Source organism: Octodon degus, unplaced genomic scaffold (genome assembly GCF_000260255.1).
Source record: "Octodon degus isolate 3935 unplaced genomic scaffold, OctDeg1.0 scaffold00098, whole genome shotgun sequence".
Classification (NCBI taxonomy): domain Eukaryota; kingdom Metazoa; phylum Chordata; class Mammalia; order Rodentia; family Octodontidae; genus Octodon; species Octodon degus.
In genome coordinates this window covers 693,366-708,751 of record NW_004524674.1, presented here as the reverse complement: position 1 = coordinate 708,751, position 15,386 = coordinate 693,366, and the positions used below count along the sequence as shown (strand labels likewise).

At 40.6% G+C, this 15,386-nt stretch overlaps 1 protein-coding gene and 1 pseudogene across 2 annotated transcripts in view; both read left to right on the top strand.

Moving 5' to 3' along the window:
- Zzef1 (zinc finger ZZ-type and EF-hand domain containing 1) overlaps nucleotides 1–15,386 on the top strand; it is a 164,423-nt gene that overhangs the window by 106,808 nt on the left and 42,229 nt on the right. For both annotated transcript variants that reach the window (XM_023723333.1, XM_023723332.1), the window contains exons 31-36: nucleotides 1,608–1,727; nucleotides 5,708–5,869; nucleotides 8,018–8,147; nucleotides 9,631–9,769; nucleotides 13,190–13,355; nucleotides 14,647–14,909. In XM_023723333.1, the coding sequence (XP_023579101.1) occupies nucleotides 1,608–1,727; nucleotides 5,708–5,869; nucleotides 8,018–8,147; nucleotides 9,631–9,769; nucleotides 13,190–13,355; nucleotides 14,647–14,909 (980 nt within the window). The remainder of the gene's footprint in view (nucleotides 1–1,607; nucleotides 1,728–5,707; nucleotides 5,870–8,017; nucleotides 8,148–9,630; nucleotides 9,770–13,189; nucleotides 13,356–14,646; nucleotides 14,910–15,386) is intronic.
- LOC101569644 lies at nucleotides 3,947–4,704 on the top strand (annotated as a pseudogene).

Sequence of the window (15,386 nt, the reverse complement as noted above, 5' to 3'; positions counted from 1 at the left end):
CATGTAATTTAACAAATTTGGCCTTCAAGGGGAGCAAAGAAATGGGGCAATAAGTGAAAAGGTATGTAGAGCAACTGAGGAGTTTTTATGTTTTTTTTTTTTTTCGTAATGCTGGGGATTGAATCCCAGGCCTTGCTCATGATAACTATATTCTGTACCATGAGCTACCTTCCCAGTCTTGCAACTGAGGGTTTATAAGTGGTATTAGAATATTTGTGAATCCCGATGGGAATGAGTCAGTAATGAGATTAAGGAAGATGCTGCGTAAGTGCAGAGGTTGGCCTTTAACACAATCAGGATATACAGTGCAGATACAGGTTGGTTGGTGCATTGAATGGTACAAAGATGAAGGAGTTCCTTTCTGATCATCACTTTTTTAAAAACAATAAAATGTGAAGATAGTCATCAATCAAAAAATGAAGGGTAGGAAGGAAGTAATGACCATTTAAGGAGAAGCAGAAAGTTTAAGATAGTGATGAAAATTGATCCTGACAATTTGGTGTGTTTGAGAATTACACTTGCAAATTTAAAGTGATGCTAGTGAGCCTGGGTTTTTAGTCTTTCCTGCAGCTAGCCATTCAGCTAATTTGATACAGGTGTGAGATTCTTTCAGGCAAGATTTCTGGAGACAGAAGGAGGCCAAGAAGATAGTGGATTGCTAAGATGTGAGTGTGGATGATTGACCATAGAATCCAAGCTGAGAAAGGAGCAGAGAAAAAGCATGGTGGGAGTAGTAGATAGTGAACATGAGGTGGCCAAATGGCTGGTGCCCAGTGGAATTGAAGGAGAGGCTATGTGGGAACCCATAGTAGGCGAGCAGAAGAGGGTAGTGGGCAGAGTAGCCTGCTCTGAAGTCAGCTATCACTTGATGGCAGGGCCAAGAAAAGGACCATCAAACTGTGATGGCTAAAGGGAAAGAGAAGAGCCCTGGTGGGGAAGGTGGCAGAGAATTGAGAGGAGAAGGAATGGAAACATCACCCCTGTGGATGTTGAAGTTGCCAAGGTAACAGAGATCAAAGTAGAAAAGTGAAGGAACTTAGTACTAAAGTCACCAGTGAGGAATCAGAAGAGAAGGCATGATTGTATGCAGAGCACTAACTGAGGTGATTTGTGAAAACTGCTTAACACAGCATCTGGCAGTTGAGCAGAGGTAGGGCTGGTTTTTATACTAATAAAAATGAATAGTTGTCATCTCCATGTTTCTATTAGGCAACTCTCTGGAGCCAGTCAACTGGCCTCACTTGCTGTTTTGTCCATTGCTTTCCAAGGTTACTGTCCTTGGCTTTTTGTTGTTGTTTTACTTTGTATTTATCTTTGTAGTACTGGGAATTGAACTCGGGGCCTTCATGCTAAGCTACATCTCCAGCCCATTTTATTTATTTTGAGACAGGGTCTCACAGGGTGTCACTGAGTTGCAAAGTTGCCCACATTGGGCTTGAACTTGACAGTCCTGCTGCCTCAGCCTCTCAGAGTGCTGTACTTGTTTGTACTCAAGTTTGGTGCCATTTTCTTCAGCTTGCTGCTTCTTAGCTTTATTTGTATAAGGAATAGAAGTATCAAGTAAAAAATACCGTGGCATTTAAATCAGTGATTTCTTCTGTTTCTAGTTACTTTGGACACTTGGAAGGCTGTGGTGCTGATCTACACAAAGAAATTCGAGATACTTACTACCAACTTGTTCTGTTTTTGGTCAGAGCAGTTAAAGGATTTAGTAGCATAAATGACAGGTATTGAATAATTTTTTTGTTTCTAGAGGGAAATTTTTTTTCTGATTATAAAAGAAATATTTGTACATTGCCAAAAATATAGAAAATCACAAAGGATAAAATAAAAGTAACTTCTAATTTTATAATCTAAAGCTATATATCAATGTTAACTTATTAGTGTACTTTTTTCAATGTAAGTGTGCATGAAGGTGTGTTTTGGCTTACCTAAGAATTTATAGGCCATCAACAAACTCAGAGAGAAATAAGGGAAATTACACCCTTCACAATAGCATCCAAAAAAGTGAGGTACTTAGGTATCATTCCGACAAAGAAAATAAAGTGTTTATATATTGAAAATTATAGCACTCTGAAAAGGAGTTTGAAGAGGATATCAGAAAATGAAAAGATATCCTTTGCTTATGGATATAGGAAGAACCAACATGGTGAAAATGGCCATACTTCCAAAATTTTATACAGATTTAAAGCAATCCTGATTAAAATACCATTAGCATACCTCACAAATCTAGAGAAAGCATTCCTAAAATTCTTCTGGAACCAGAAGACACCTAGAATAGCAAAAGCAATCCTCAGCAACACAGGCAAGGCAGGAGGCACCACAATCCCTGACTTGAAATTATACTACAAAGCTACTGTGATATAATCAGCATGTTACTGGCCAAAAAACCAAACAGACCTGAGGACCAGTGAAACAGATTAGAAGATGCAGACACGACTACAAGCACATTCAGTCACCTTTTCTTTGACAAAGGGGACAAATATATATATAAAAAACTCAGACCCCCTAAATTCAGAGACCTACTCCAAAAGCACACATCTCAGATGAAATACAAATGGCAAATAAATATATGAAAAAACATTCAACATCACTGGTTATTTAAGAGATGCAAGTTAAAACAACACTGAGATTCTGTCTCACCAGAAGAATATATACCCTTTTTAAAAAATGATGCTGGAAAAACTGGCTCTCAGATGCCAAAGGCTAAAACTAGACCCACGTCTATCACCATGCACTAAAGTCAAAATGGATTACAGAGTTAAATGTTAAAACAGAAACACTGAATCTACTGGAAGAGAAAGCAGGTAATAATCTTGAAGACAGAGGTGTAGGTAGAGAGTTTATGAACAAAACCCAGACTGCACAGGAAATACTTCAAAGAATCAATAACCAGAATCTCATCTTAGTGAAAAGCTTTTCCACAGCAAAAGAAGTCACCAACAAAGTGAAAAGACAACCCACAGCGTGGCAAAAGGTTTTAGCCAACTGTTCCTGAGATAAAGAACTTCTATCTAGAACATATAAAGAATTGAAAAAACTTAGACCCCCTAAATTCAAAGACCTATTCCAAAAGCACGCATCTCAGACGAAATACAAATGGCAAATGTATGAAAAAATATTCAACATCACTGGTCATTTGAGAGATGCAAATTAGAACAACACTGAGATTCTATCTCACACCAGAAAGAATGTCTATCATCAAGAAATCAACCAATAACAAATGCTGAAGGAGTTGTGGGGAAAAACAACCCTTTTCCACTATTGGTGGGAGTGTAGACTTGTGCAACTACTGTGAAAAATTAGTGTGGAGATTCCACAGAAAACTAGAATTAGAAGTCCATGTGAACCAACTGTTCCCCTTCTGGGGATCTTCCAAAAAGAATTAAAAACATCACACCAAAGTAATATGTGTACACCCATTTTTGTAGCTGCACAATTTGTAATAACTAAATCTTGGAAACAACCTAAATGTCCATAAACTGGAGAATGAATAAAAAACGTGTGGTCTTTTCCTATAGTGTAGTACTACTTAGCTGTAAAGAAAGATAAACTTCAGACTTATAGGTAAATGGGTACAACTTGAGCTCATACTTCTAAGTAAAATAAATCAGACTCACATGTGTAAGCATTGTATTTTCTCCTTAGTGTGAGAAACTGAAAGAATAATAAGTTTTAAAATGTATAGTAGATATTATGAAAGGAGAAGAAATTGTTCAGAAGGAAAAAGGAACTAGGATGGGTGAAAGGGAAAGGACAGTAGGGCAACAGGGAAAAATGCAAGTCAGATATACCATTAGTGTCTTTGTCCATTAGAAAGGAAGATTTGAGCTAATATTGATTAAAGAAATTTTTATGCTGATATCCTCCCTGAGCAACTACTTTAAAGATAACGAAATATAATGTATTAACTATTGTTATTCTATTAAAAAAAATTTTAGCCTTTTTTTCTCTCAGCTCTGGGCGCCGGCCTTCTGCGCTCTTCACTCCACCACTGCCCAGCTCCCGCAGACAGCTGAGGCCATGGGTTTCGGAGACCTGAAGAGCCCCGCCGGCCTGCAGGTGCTCATCGATTACCTGGCCAACAAGAGCTACATCGAGGGGTTTGTGCTTTCACAGGCAGATGTGGCCGTCTTTGAAGCAGTCTCCTGCCCCCCACCTGCTGACTTGTGCCATGTGCTATGTTGGTACAATCACAAAACAAGTCTTACGAAAAGGAAAAGGCCAGCCTGCCAGGAGTAAAGAAAGCTTTAGGCAAGTACGACCCTGCCAGTGTGGAAGACAGCACCAGAGGTAGAGCTGCGGACAGTAAAGACGATGATGATATTGATCTCTTTGGTTCTGATGATGAAGAGGAAAGTGAAGAAGCAAAGAGGCTAAGGGAAGAACGGCTTGCACAGTATGAATCCAAGAAAGCCAAAAAACCTGCACTTGTTGCCAAGTCTTCCATCTTGCTAGATGTGAAACCTTGGGATGACAAAACAGATATGGTGAAATTAGAGGAGTGCGTCCGAAGCATTCAAGCAGATGGCTTGGTCTGGGGCTCCTCTAAACTATTTCCAGTGGGATATGGAATTAAAAAGTTGCAAATACAGTGTGTGGTTGAAGATGATAAAGTTGGAACAGATATGCTGGAAGAACAGATCACTGCTTTCAAGGACTATGTGCAGTCCATGGATGTGGCTGCTTTTAACAAGATCTAAAATTCATTCTGGATCATTGCACTTCAATAAAAACTTGAAGGACAAAAAAAAAAAACATTAAATATTTATAGGCCAGGCGTGATGGCATAGGCCTGTAGTAATCTCGGCACTCTAGAGGCTGAGGTAGGAGTATTGCTGAGTTTGAGGCCAGCCTAGGCTACATAGTGAGTTGAAAGCCTGTCTGAACTACATTTTTTTTTTTTTTTTTGGAACCAAGGGTTAAACTCAAGCCCTTGCACTTGCTAGGCAAGCACTTATTCAACTGAGCTATCTCCCCAGCCCCCTGAACTACATAGTAAGATCTTGTCTCAACAAACAAACACACAAACAAAAAAGAATTTATAACTTATTACTTTTAGTTTTTGATTTTACATGTAGTCTTAAAACACAAGTGCAAGTGTTTCTGTTTAGTAAGTAGTTTAAGACCTAAACTAAAATGGCTCTTCTTTTTCTTTTTTTTTTTTTTTTGGTATTTTAGGGAAGGGTCTACAGGGTGTTCAGGGTCTTACTACTAGATTGGACTCAGTGATTCTCCTGTTTACAGCCTCACAAGTGCTGGGATTACAGGCATGCACCACCATGCCCAGTCTCAATCACTGTCTCAGCATGCCCCAGGAGGCAGGGCCAGCACAGCAGGCCCAGGGATTGAAGCCCCAGCCCCTATGCCTGCTTGCAGGTGCTTTAATCCGATGAGCTATTTGGCCGGCCCTTAAACGGTTTTTGCATAACCTTGGCTAATTTGGTCCTAATCTTGCTACTTATTGGGTGGTGACTTATTGTTTAGCTTTTATTATAAGATCCCTCTGTGATAGTCCTGGCAGTGTGGAAACCTTCCTGTGCACCTTTCCAAGTTCTTTTGCTTCAGCTTTGAAGGCTGTTTATAATGGAATATGAGAATTTATGCTTCGTCGTTAGAAACAAGCCAGGGTGCTGACTTGAATTGCTGCATTGTCTTTATTGGTAATGCCAGCTGTTGATAACTGTTGCCTCTGTGGTCTCTTTAGGTCCCTACTGCCTGCCTTATCCTGTGTTCAGACAGCCCTGCTCCATCTTTTGGATATGGGCTGGGAACCCAGTGATCTTGCCTTCTTTGTTGATATTCAGTTACCAGATCTTCTCATGAAAATGTCACAAGAAAATATAAGTGTCCATGACAGCGTGATCAGGTAAGAGAATAGTCCTGTACTCTGCCTTTCCTAGAGTAGGCAATGAAATACAGGGATCACAGTATAGAGGTTAAGGGTATGGGCTCTGGTGCTAAACTTGAACGTATGTGATATATCCTGGCTTTGCCCCATTCCAGCCAAGTGAACATGGGCACATTACTGGACTACTCTTCACCTAGATTTTCATCTTTAGGCTAAGATGGCAGTGTATTGTTATCTTAGGCTTATGAAGAAACCATCCATTATATGGTATTTCTGAATGTTTAGAGCCCTGTCTGGCATATAATGGTGCTAGGTAAATCAGTAGCAGTACAGTTGCAAACTTGGAAAACAAGGATCCTCTACATTTTGGGAGATTCTAATATAGCCTATTGAAATAGGAAAATCCTTTTCCATATTTTTTGTTATACCTAAGTGTGATGTTAGCCACTAAAATCTCCTCACACATTGAAACAATTTGTCATCAGAAAAAATAATATGCAGAGGGTTTAGGTTTCTTCTGTTTTTTCTTACAGTACTAGAAATTGAACCCAAAGAATACTGAGCTATAGTTTAGCCCTTTTAAAAATATGTATTTTGAGATAGAGTCTTGTTAAATTGACCAGGCTGGCCTTGAACTTGCAATCCTCCCATCTCTACCTCCTGAGTAACTTGGACTTTAGGGATGTATTACCACACTTGGCTCATTTCATTTTGGGGGTGCAGGGATACCAATAATCAAACTCAAGACCTTGCTCTTGCCAGGCAGGTGCTTGTGCCACTGAGCTATCTCTCCAGCCCCTCATTTCATTTTTGAACAAGATCTCCATCCTGCTCAATCCACTTACGTTATGGAAAGAAAGAAGAGAATGGAAGAAAATAATCAGGCATGAAGAAGAGAGAATTCGAAGGAAATAAGTGACTGAGATGACAGGAACCATTTTCACTCTCAAAAGAACTATTCTAGGAAAAAGAGGGAGACAGAACTAAAGCCATCTCCTTGTTTGACCTCATCGTGCCCTGTTGTCAGAGGGTACTGATGGCAGAGAGAAGGGAAGGAACACTGAGTGGGCATCACCTTGCTGGTTCTTCAGCTGTCAGTCTGCCCATTGTTTCAAGCTTTGTCTAAAAAACTGCATTATACAGTCCTGGGGTAGGACACACCATTCACACAACCCCTTATAACACTAAGTAAGAGTAGGTCTAAAATAATTTTGTTGGCATACATGAATGTTTATTTGATCACTGATAAACATTTTACACTTGCTGTGAAGCTGATCTTTTTGTATTAAAAATTCTTGTTTCTGAAGCAAACCATACACTAAAATTTTGGAAATATATAACTTTGCATCCAGAAGGAACCAATGAGATTACACACCTGAAATCCGTTGAAATTAAGAAACAGGATTAGAGCCAAATGTCACCATTCCTCATTCCTTAGTATCTTCAGGAGATGCATTCCAAGACCTCTCTTAAGTTACCAGAATTTGTGGTAACTTAATGCTTAAGTCTCTTATATAAAATACAGGTTAAAGATTTGCACATAACCTACACACATTGTCCTATGTGCTTCTAATCACTTCTAGATTACTTATAATATCTGATGCAATGTAAATGCTATGTAAATAGCTGTTACATTGTGTTATTCAGGAAATAATTACAAAAGATCTGTACATATTCAGTACCAGTGCAGCTTTTGAATTTTTTTTTTTTTTTTTATTCTGTGTTGATTGAATCCAGGGATGCAGACCCACAGATGTGGAACACACTGGTACAGAGGGACTAATGTAAACATCTTGAAGCAGCTAGTGGTAGAACTGGAATCACAGGGTCTCCTGACTCCCCTTTTATGCTGCTTCTAGTAGGATGTTCTAAACATGTCCACACTGAACTTTTTTTTAATCACTGTATTTGGTCCATTGCCTACCCTACCATATGATGTGTTCATCTTATTTAATGTAATCTATTCTATAAAGGAATCTCCTTTTTTGTTGGTATGTATCTGTCAAATGCCTGATAGTTCCTGGGACTTTGAAAAGCAGTTGATCTTTTCACCTCAGAAGTTTTAACAGTGCCTAATCCATTACACCCATAGATGCAAGGTCTGCTAACTAGCACTTTCCTTGGTTATCAGGAGAGGAATGCTTTTCTTTCTTTGTCTGCTTTCAGCCAGTGGAGTGAAGAAGATGAGCTCGCTGATGCCAAGCAGAACTCAGAATGGATGGATGAGTGTCAGGATGGCATGTTTGAGGCCTGGTGTGAAAAAATAGCTCAGGAGGATCCAGAGAAGCAGAGGAAAGTAAGACCTCTCTACTAGAGTAATCTGAAGTGAGCACATATAGGAACTTGGAGTGGAGGGTGTCTGGAGTATGCCAGCAAGCTATCTCCCCAGAGGGCTCCCAGGGCCTTCATGACTTTTGCTTCTGAGGTGGTTCTGAGCAATTCTACATACTCATAGGCTCTTTCAAGAGAGTGGCTTCCCACATAGAACTACACTCAAAGAAGAGTAGTTCATGAAGCTGATGTACCATATTAGGTGCCATTTTATTAATTTATTATGAGAAATGGAGTTGCTGAAGGATTGGGACATTCATAACCTTGGAGCAGACCATTCCCATCATGTAGGTGAGTGCCAGGTTAGCCACATCCTAGTCAGAAGGTTGCATGGTGAGCATAGAAGCAGCCTTTTATACCCTGAGTCAGTTACACTGTGTAGATGAGGGAAGGTGTCAGGGTCAGGTGGCCAACCTGCTGTCTGTCTGTCTGTCTGTCTGTCTGTCTGTCTGTCTGTCTGTCTGTCTGTCTGTCTTAGCTGAGACAAAATACCTGACACCTAAAGTTAAAGGGATAAAGGTTTGCTTAGCTCACAGTTTGTGGAGATTTTAGTCCATAGTCAGCAGGATCCAAGACACAGTGACTTGGCAGAGGACTAACGCAGAAGAGAACCAGATCATGGCAAGTGGAAGACAGCACACAGCAAGCCAGGAAGGGGTGAAGACAAGCCTTGCTCTGTTCTTATGTTGTATCAGGACTGGCAGGGTTAGGGCAGTGCCAAACCAATCAGTGGACTGAATTAGTAATCACACACCCTTCATCCTAGGCCCTTAGTCCTATTACTGCACCATGAATCAGCCACCTCTGGAAAAGCCCCATGTATGACTGCATGAGACTTTGGGGAGATCCATAACCCTGTTACTCTTGACACTAGGTGTGTTTCTGTCACTATCACATGTGCCAGGCATCGTGCTGCCCCAGAGCCATCCATTCTCTGCATGTTGAGTGCCTGCTCTGTACCATCCGCTTTGCTTGTATAACATCTCTCTGTATATATTTTACATACTACATTATTGCCTGTGTCATGAATCCTGCCTTCCCTCCTTTTTGCCTTCTATAGAACCTGCTATTCCTTTTATTTGATATGTCTGCTACTTTTACCCCTACCCAACTCTATTACCTGTTTGTACTTTGGGTCTCAGCAGAGGAACTACCTCCTTCGGAAAACTTTCCCTGCCCCTCCTGGTACTTATTCGTAGCCATCCTCTGTTCATTAAGCCTCCTGAATTTGCCTATCAAAACACTTTCCCTGTTACCTGGTCACCAGTTATATTGTAAGAATTCCCAGCTAGACTTTTGGATCATTCAGCATCAAATCCTAGCACCTAGTACAATGCCTGGGGCATCTTAAGTACCTATTGAATAAATGAACTGGTTAAAGAATAACCAGTTCTGTACCATTCGCATTAAAAAGTCTATTGGTTAATTATGTTTATTTCTCCTTACAGATGCACATGTTCATTTCTCGCTACTGTGACCTATTAAATGTGGACATCTCTTGTGATGGGTGTGATGAAATTGCCCCCTGGCATCGCTACCGGTGTCTGCAGTGCAGTGACATGGATCTTTGCAAAACTTGCTTCCTAGGTAAACTTCATGGACTGAGTATGCCATATCAAAAAATAATGATTATTTCTATTTTCTATTATTTTGCCATCTCTTAAAACTTTCGTTGTACTAAATAGAACTACTACTACCCAGTAGTATTCAATGATTCGTTGACAGGTATGAGCCTTGTCTCCCTAACTCAGTGATAAGATCCACTGCTCTTTTATCTGACATCCTTTTTCCTGGAAGACACTTGATAAACACTCAAGGCCAATGAGTTTCCAGGAAACAGTTTTGCTTCTTTAAAAAAAAAAAAAAAAAATTAAATTAAAATTTAAAAAAAATTATATATATTAGGATCTCACTACACAGCTCAGACTTGTAGTGATCCTCCTAACTCAGCGCCCTCTGCACTGGGATTACAGGCATGCGCCACCATGCCAGGTTTCTAGGCCGACACAACATGCAGTACTGAAGATCACACCCTGGAGATTGAACCTGGGTCCTTGCATTTGTAGGCAGGCACTTAGACTGCTGAGCTAACTTCCCAGCTCTAGTTTTGCTTCTGAATCATGCAGTGTTTACAAGTAGCAAAATTCATGTAACAAATCAAATTTCAGAGTCTTTAGCTGGGTGTAGTGGAACATGCCTATAATCGTAGCATTTGGGAAACTGAGACAGGTGGTTCACTGTGAGTTCAAGGGCAATCTGAACTATGTAGTGAGACCCTGTTATGAAAACAAAAAACTAAAGTTATAAAAATACACCAATACAAGCTTATTCGTTTCTGCTGGTGGACACTGCGGAGGAAGCATCGTCAGTCTCTCTTCCAACTGTCGTCATGTCTAAGTCAGTGTTTCCCAAGGAGCCTGCACAGCTATGGAAGCTCTTCATCGGAGGGCTGAGCTTTGAAACAGCTGATAAGAGTCTGAGGAGCCATTCTGAGCAATGGGGAACACTCACAGACTGCGTGGTAGTGAAAGACCCAAACACCAAGTGTTCCAGGGGCTTTGGGTTTGTCACTTATGCCACTGTAGAGGAGGTGGATGCAGCCATGCATGCAAGGCTACACGAAGTGGACAGAGGAGTTGTGGAACCAATCAGAGCTGTCTCAAGAGAAGATTCTCAAAGACCAGGTGCCCACTTAACAGTGAAGAAGATCTTTGTTGGTGGCATTAAAGAACATACTGAAGAACATCACCTACAAGATTATTTTAAACAATATGGAAAAATTGAAGTGATTGAAATTATGACCGACCGAGGCAGTGGAAAAAAGAGAGGCTTTGCTTTTGTAACCTTTGATGACCATGATTCTGTCGATAAGATTGTCATTGAAAAATACCACACTGTGAACCGCCACAACTGTGATAGCTAGTGCTTCATCTAGCCAAAGAGGTCGAAGTGGTTCTGGAAACTTTGGTGGTGGTTGTGGAGGAGGTTTTGGTGGCAATGACAGTTTCGGTTGCAAAGGAAACTTTAGTGGTCGAGGTGGCTTTGGTGACAGCTGTGGAAGGGGTGGATATGGAGGCAGTGGAGATGGCTACAATGGATTTGATAATGATGGAAGCAATTATGGAGGTGGTGGAAGCGGTAATGAATTTGTTAGTTACAACATTCAGTCTTCAAATTTTGGACCCATGAAGGGAGGAAACTTTGGAAGCAGAAACTCTGGGCCCTATGGTGATGGAGGCATTCCAACACTTCCAGGTGGTGAAAGTGTAAAGCATTCCAACAAAGGGTTTTAATGTAGACCTTTTTTTCCACCCATGCTGTTGATTGCTAAATGTAGTAGTCTGATCATGATGCTGAATAAATGTGTCTTTAAAAAAAAAAATACACCAATACGGTTGATTTGTGGGTACTGAGACAAAGCATGTCAACAGACGTAAACATTGGAATGTTCTTTGTGTTCATGACCCAGCAGCAGTATAAGACAGTGTCCCTGCCCTCGACTCACATATACTCTTGCTTGGAGACCAAGCATCCCCACAGAATGTCTCTCTCAGTGGTAGAGTACATGTACCAAGTTGCATAAATTGTACATACAGTTTATTTCTGGAAAACTTTTGACGTAGTAGCAGCATAGCTGCAGGGAAGGCTTGTGGAGGAGCTAGGATGAGAACTTTCCTTGAAGAAAGTTAGAACTGGGTAGTGGGAACAAAGCATTTGAGACAGCATCACCTACAAGAGCAGAGCATGCCCAAAGACAGAAGAGTGGATGCCTGTAATGAGTTTGGTAGACATACTTGAGTGTGTGCCCAGCTAAGTGATGGATTAAGACAGTTGAGTCCCAAAATACTAGGCTGAGGAATCTGAATAGTCTACAGACTGGAGGTTTTTCCAATAGGACATTCACAGTGTTAGAGCTATGTAGAGGAAGGTGGCTCTGCCTACATAGACATTTCCTTTAGGAAGTCAGTGACAATAGTCACGAAGGCTTTAGAGCCAAGAATGTGAGGGACTTAGTCGAGGATTGAATGGTTAACCTGTGGGGCAAAAGCAAGAAGTTAGGTTAACAACTTAGGTTGTGTCTAGCTATTAGCCTTCCCCATTCCTCAGGAAAAACTGCCTAACCTTGAGACAGGCCTTTGCCTAAAGCGCTTTTCTTCTTTTCTTTCTCACACTGATACTCTTTTTTTTTACACATTCTAAAGAAAAGTCTAAGAGTTCTCAGCTTCAGCGCTTCTCCCAGAAGTCTCCCTAACTCTTGGTTGAGTAGCTCCTCTGGCCCTCTGTAATCGACTAAGTTTTGTCTCCAAGTATCGTTCATTCTCTGTGCCACCATGGTCACACACTGTATCACTGAACCAGCTTTGTAGCAGTGGAAACAGAAGTGATCAGCTATGAGGAATATTAAGCAGGACCCACGTCAGGGCTTAGACACCACTGGGCTTAGAGTAAGGAGGAAAACCAGAACAACCTGTCTCTTTCAGGTGTGTTATTTGTTCTCACTGCAGGGGTTATGAAGTCTGTATTCATCAGTAGTTCTGGAATGAAACACAGAATGTAAAAGCAGCAGCTCAGTCACTCCTCAGTCCTTTTTCTTTATCCTGCACTTCGAGGGATCAAACTCAGGACCTTGCACTTGGCCAGGCAAATGCTTATGCCACTATCTCCCTCAATCCTTGTTAACAGAAACACACCAATAGATGCTTCATATTTGTTAGGGGCTGAGTTTTGGGATCAGGCTACAAACTGGTATGTGACATATTTCTGCCAAACAGCAGTCATGATAGAAATTGGTAATTTCTCTGAATGAAGAATTGTGTGGTGAAGTCAATCTACTCTACCACGGCCAAGGAGTTCTGTGCTAAGAATATCATTCCTGTGTTCAGGGTCACCAGGGCACAGTGCCCTGGTGTCACAGAGGATGAGAGTACTCTAGTACTGGGATTGATTTGTTTATCCTTTCTAGGAGACTTTTGCCCCATGCAATTCATGATTTTTTTTCCCCTCCAGGTGGAGTAAAGCCTGAGGGCCATGGAGATGACCATGAAATGGTCAACATGGAATTTACCTGTGACCACTGCCAGGGCTTGATCATAGGTCGGAGAATGAATTGCAATGTATGTGATGACTTTGACCTTTGCTATGGATGCTACGCAACCAAAAAATATTCCTATGGGTATGTCTCAGGGGACCGGTGGCCACACAGCTTTTCTTTTTCTTTATCTTATTTTATTTTTATTTCTTAAATAAGGGAGCTGCTTGTTTTATTTTCTGTAGTTCTGAGAATTAAACTCAGGGCCACACACATGTTAAACAAGCACTCTACCACTTAACTATACCTCTAATCCTATTTAATTTTTTTTTATTATTGTGTTATTACTGGGCATAGTGGCACACACTTATAATCCTAGCACTTGAAAGGTAGAGGCAGGAAGATTGCCACAAGTTCAAGGCCAGCCTGGGCTACATAAGTGAGTTCAAGGACAGCATGTAATATATAGTGAGACCTTGCTTCAGAAACACCATACACACAAAAAAATTTTCTTTTAATTTCAGAACTGAAAAAGTAAATGAGGTCTAAAATAGACAATAGATATTGTGAAGTGGTAAAAAATTGTTCAGAAGGAAAAATGAGCTAGGACAGAAAAGGGAAAAAATACAAATCCATTATAGTATTAGTATCTCTTAATCCATTAAAAAGGAAGGTTTGTGCTAATATTGATTGGAGAAATGTTTATGCCCATATCTTATACCCTGAATAGCTACTTAAAAATAACACTATGCGGGGCTGGGGAGATGGCTCAGTAGAATAAGCGCTTTCCTGGCAAGCGTAAGGGCCTGAGTTCAATCCCCGGTTCCACAAAAAAAAAAATAATAATAATAACACTATGCAATATTATTAACTATTATTATTCTACAGTTACTTTGTTAATGAAATTTTGTTTTACCTTTTTTTCATAAAGTTGTTCTTTTTAATTTCAAATGCACCCAAAAGTAGAGAGAATAGTACAATGAACCCCGATATAGCTACTAAGCAGATTTAGCAATTAGGAAGATTTTGTTGCGTGCTTAATTTATTCCTTTTATTTTTCTTGGTTAAAAGTGTCAGGCCTTAAATTATTTCTTATGTACTTAATATCCATTTTCAAAATCATGGACATTTCTTCTTAACACCAAAGCAATATTGCCACACCATGTAAATTTCATGAAAAGTGTTCATCATTAGCCTGGTTTCCATAAGTCTTCTAGGAGTTGTGAGATCCTGCAGTGATATATGCAGTGTTTTAATTTATTCACTTTTTGAGAGAGAAGAATTACTCCTCTCTTTAAAACCTAAGAACCTCAGCCTAGAGGTGACTAATGCCTGGTAGCAGCCAAGCACCCACTCCCATCTCTCATCTGTTCCTGAACTCCTGTGTTGGAACCTCACAAATACTACAAGGATTAAAAATATCTTGCTTTCGCAGCCATTTGCCTACCCACAGCATCACAGCCCACCCAATGGTGACCATTCGGATCAGCGACCGGCAGAGGCTCATCCAGCCCTACATCCACAACTATTCTTGGCTGCTGTTTGCCGCCCTGGCTCTCTACAGTGCCCACCTGGCCAGCACAGAGGATGTAGATGGGGAGAAGTTGGATCCGCAGGCTCACAGTCATGCCACCACCCTCCGGAGCCAGTGCATGCAGCTTGCAGGGGACTGCCTGATGAAGGCTCACCAGGGGAAAGGTGACTGCTCTCATGCACCAGAGCCAGGCTGCCCTTCAGCTGCTGGTGAAGGCAAAGCCCAAGCAGAGGTGAAAGGTGGTGGTCAGTGTACAGACAGGAGAGACCAGTGGTCACAACAGGGGCCCACGCTGGCATGTCGCTTAAGTTCCCAAAGTCACTTGAGAGTAATGTGAGCATTAAAGTATTAATTGTCAAAATGTTTATATGAAGATATAAACAAAATCACTAAAAGTCAAGAAGTCTGGGTGGTGCATTTAGTATTTGAATCTACTACCAAACTTTGCCAAGAGAATCCAGATTCAGCAGTGTCTGGAATGTAAATCTACTTTACACAGCTGTATTTTTTTTTTCTTTTCAAAGTTTTATTGATAAACATATAGCAATGAGACAGTTTCAAATCAAATCGAGAGTACAGTTTCAACAAATAATACACTGCATATATTCTTCTTAGTGGTTAATTGCTGTACAAGATGCAGA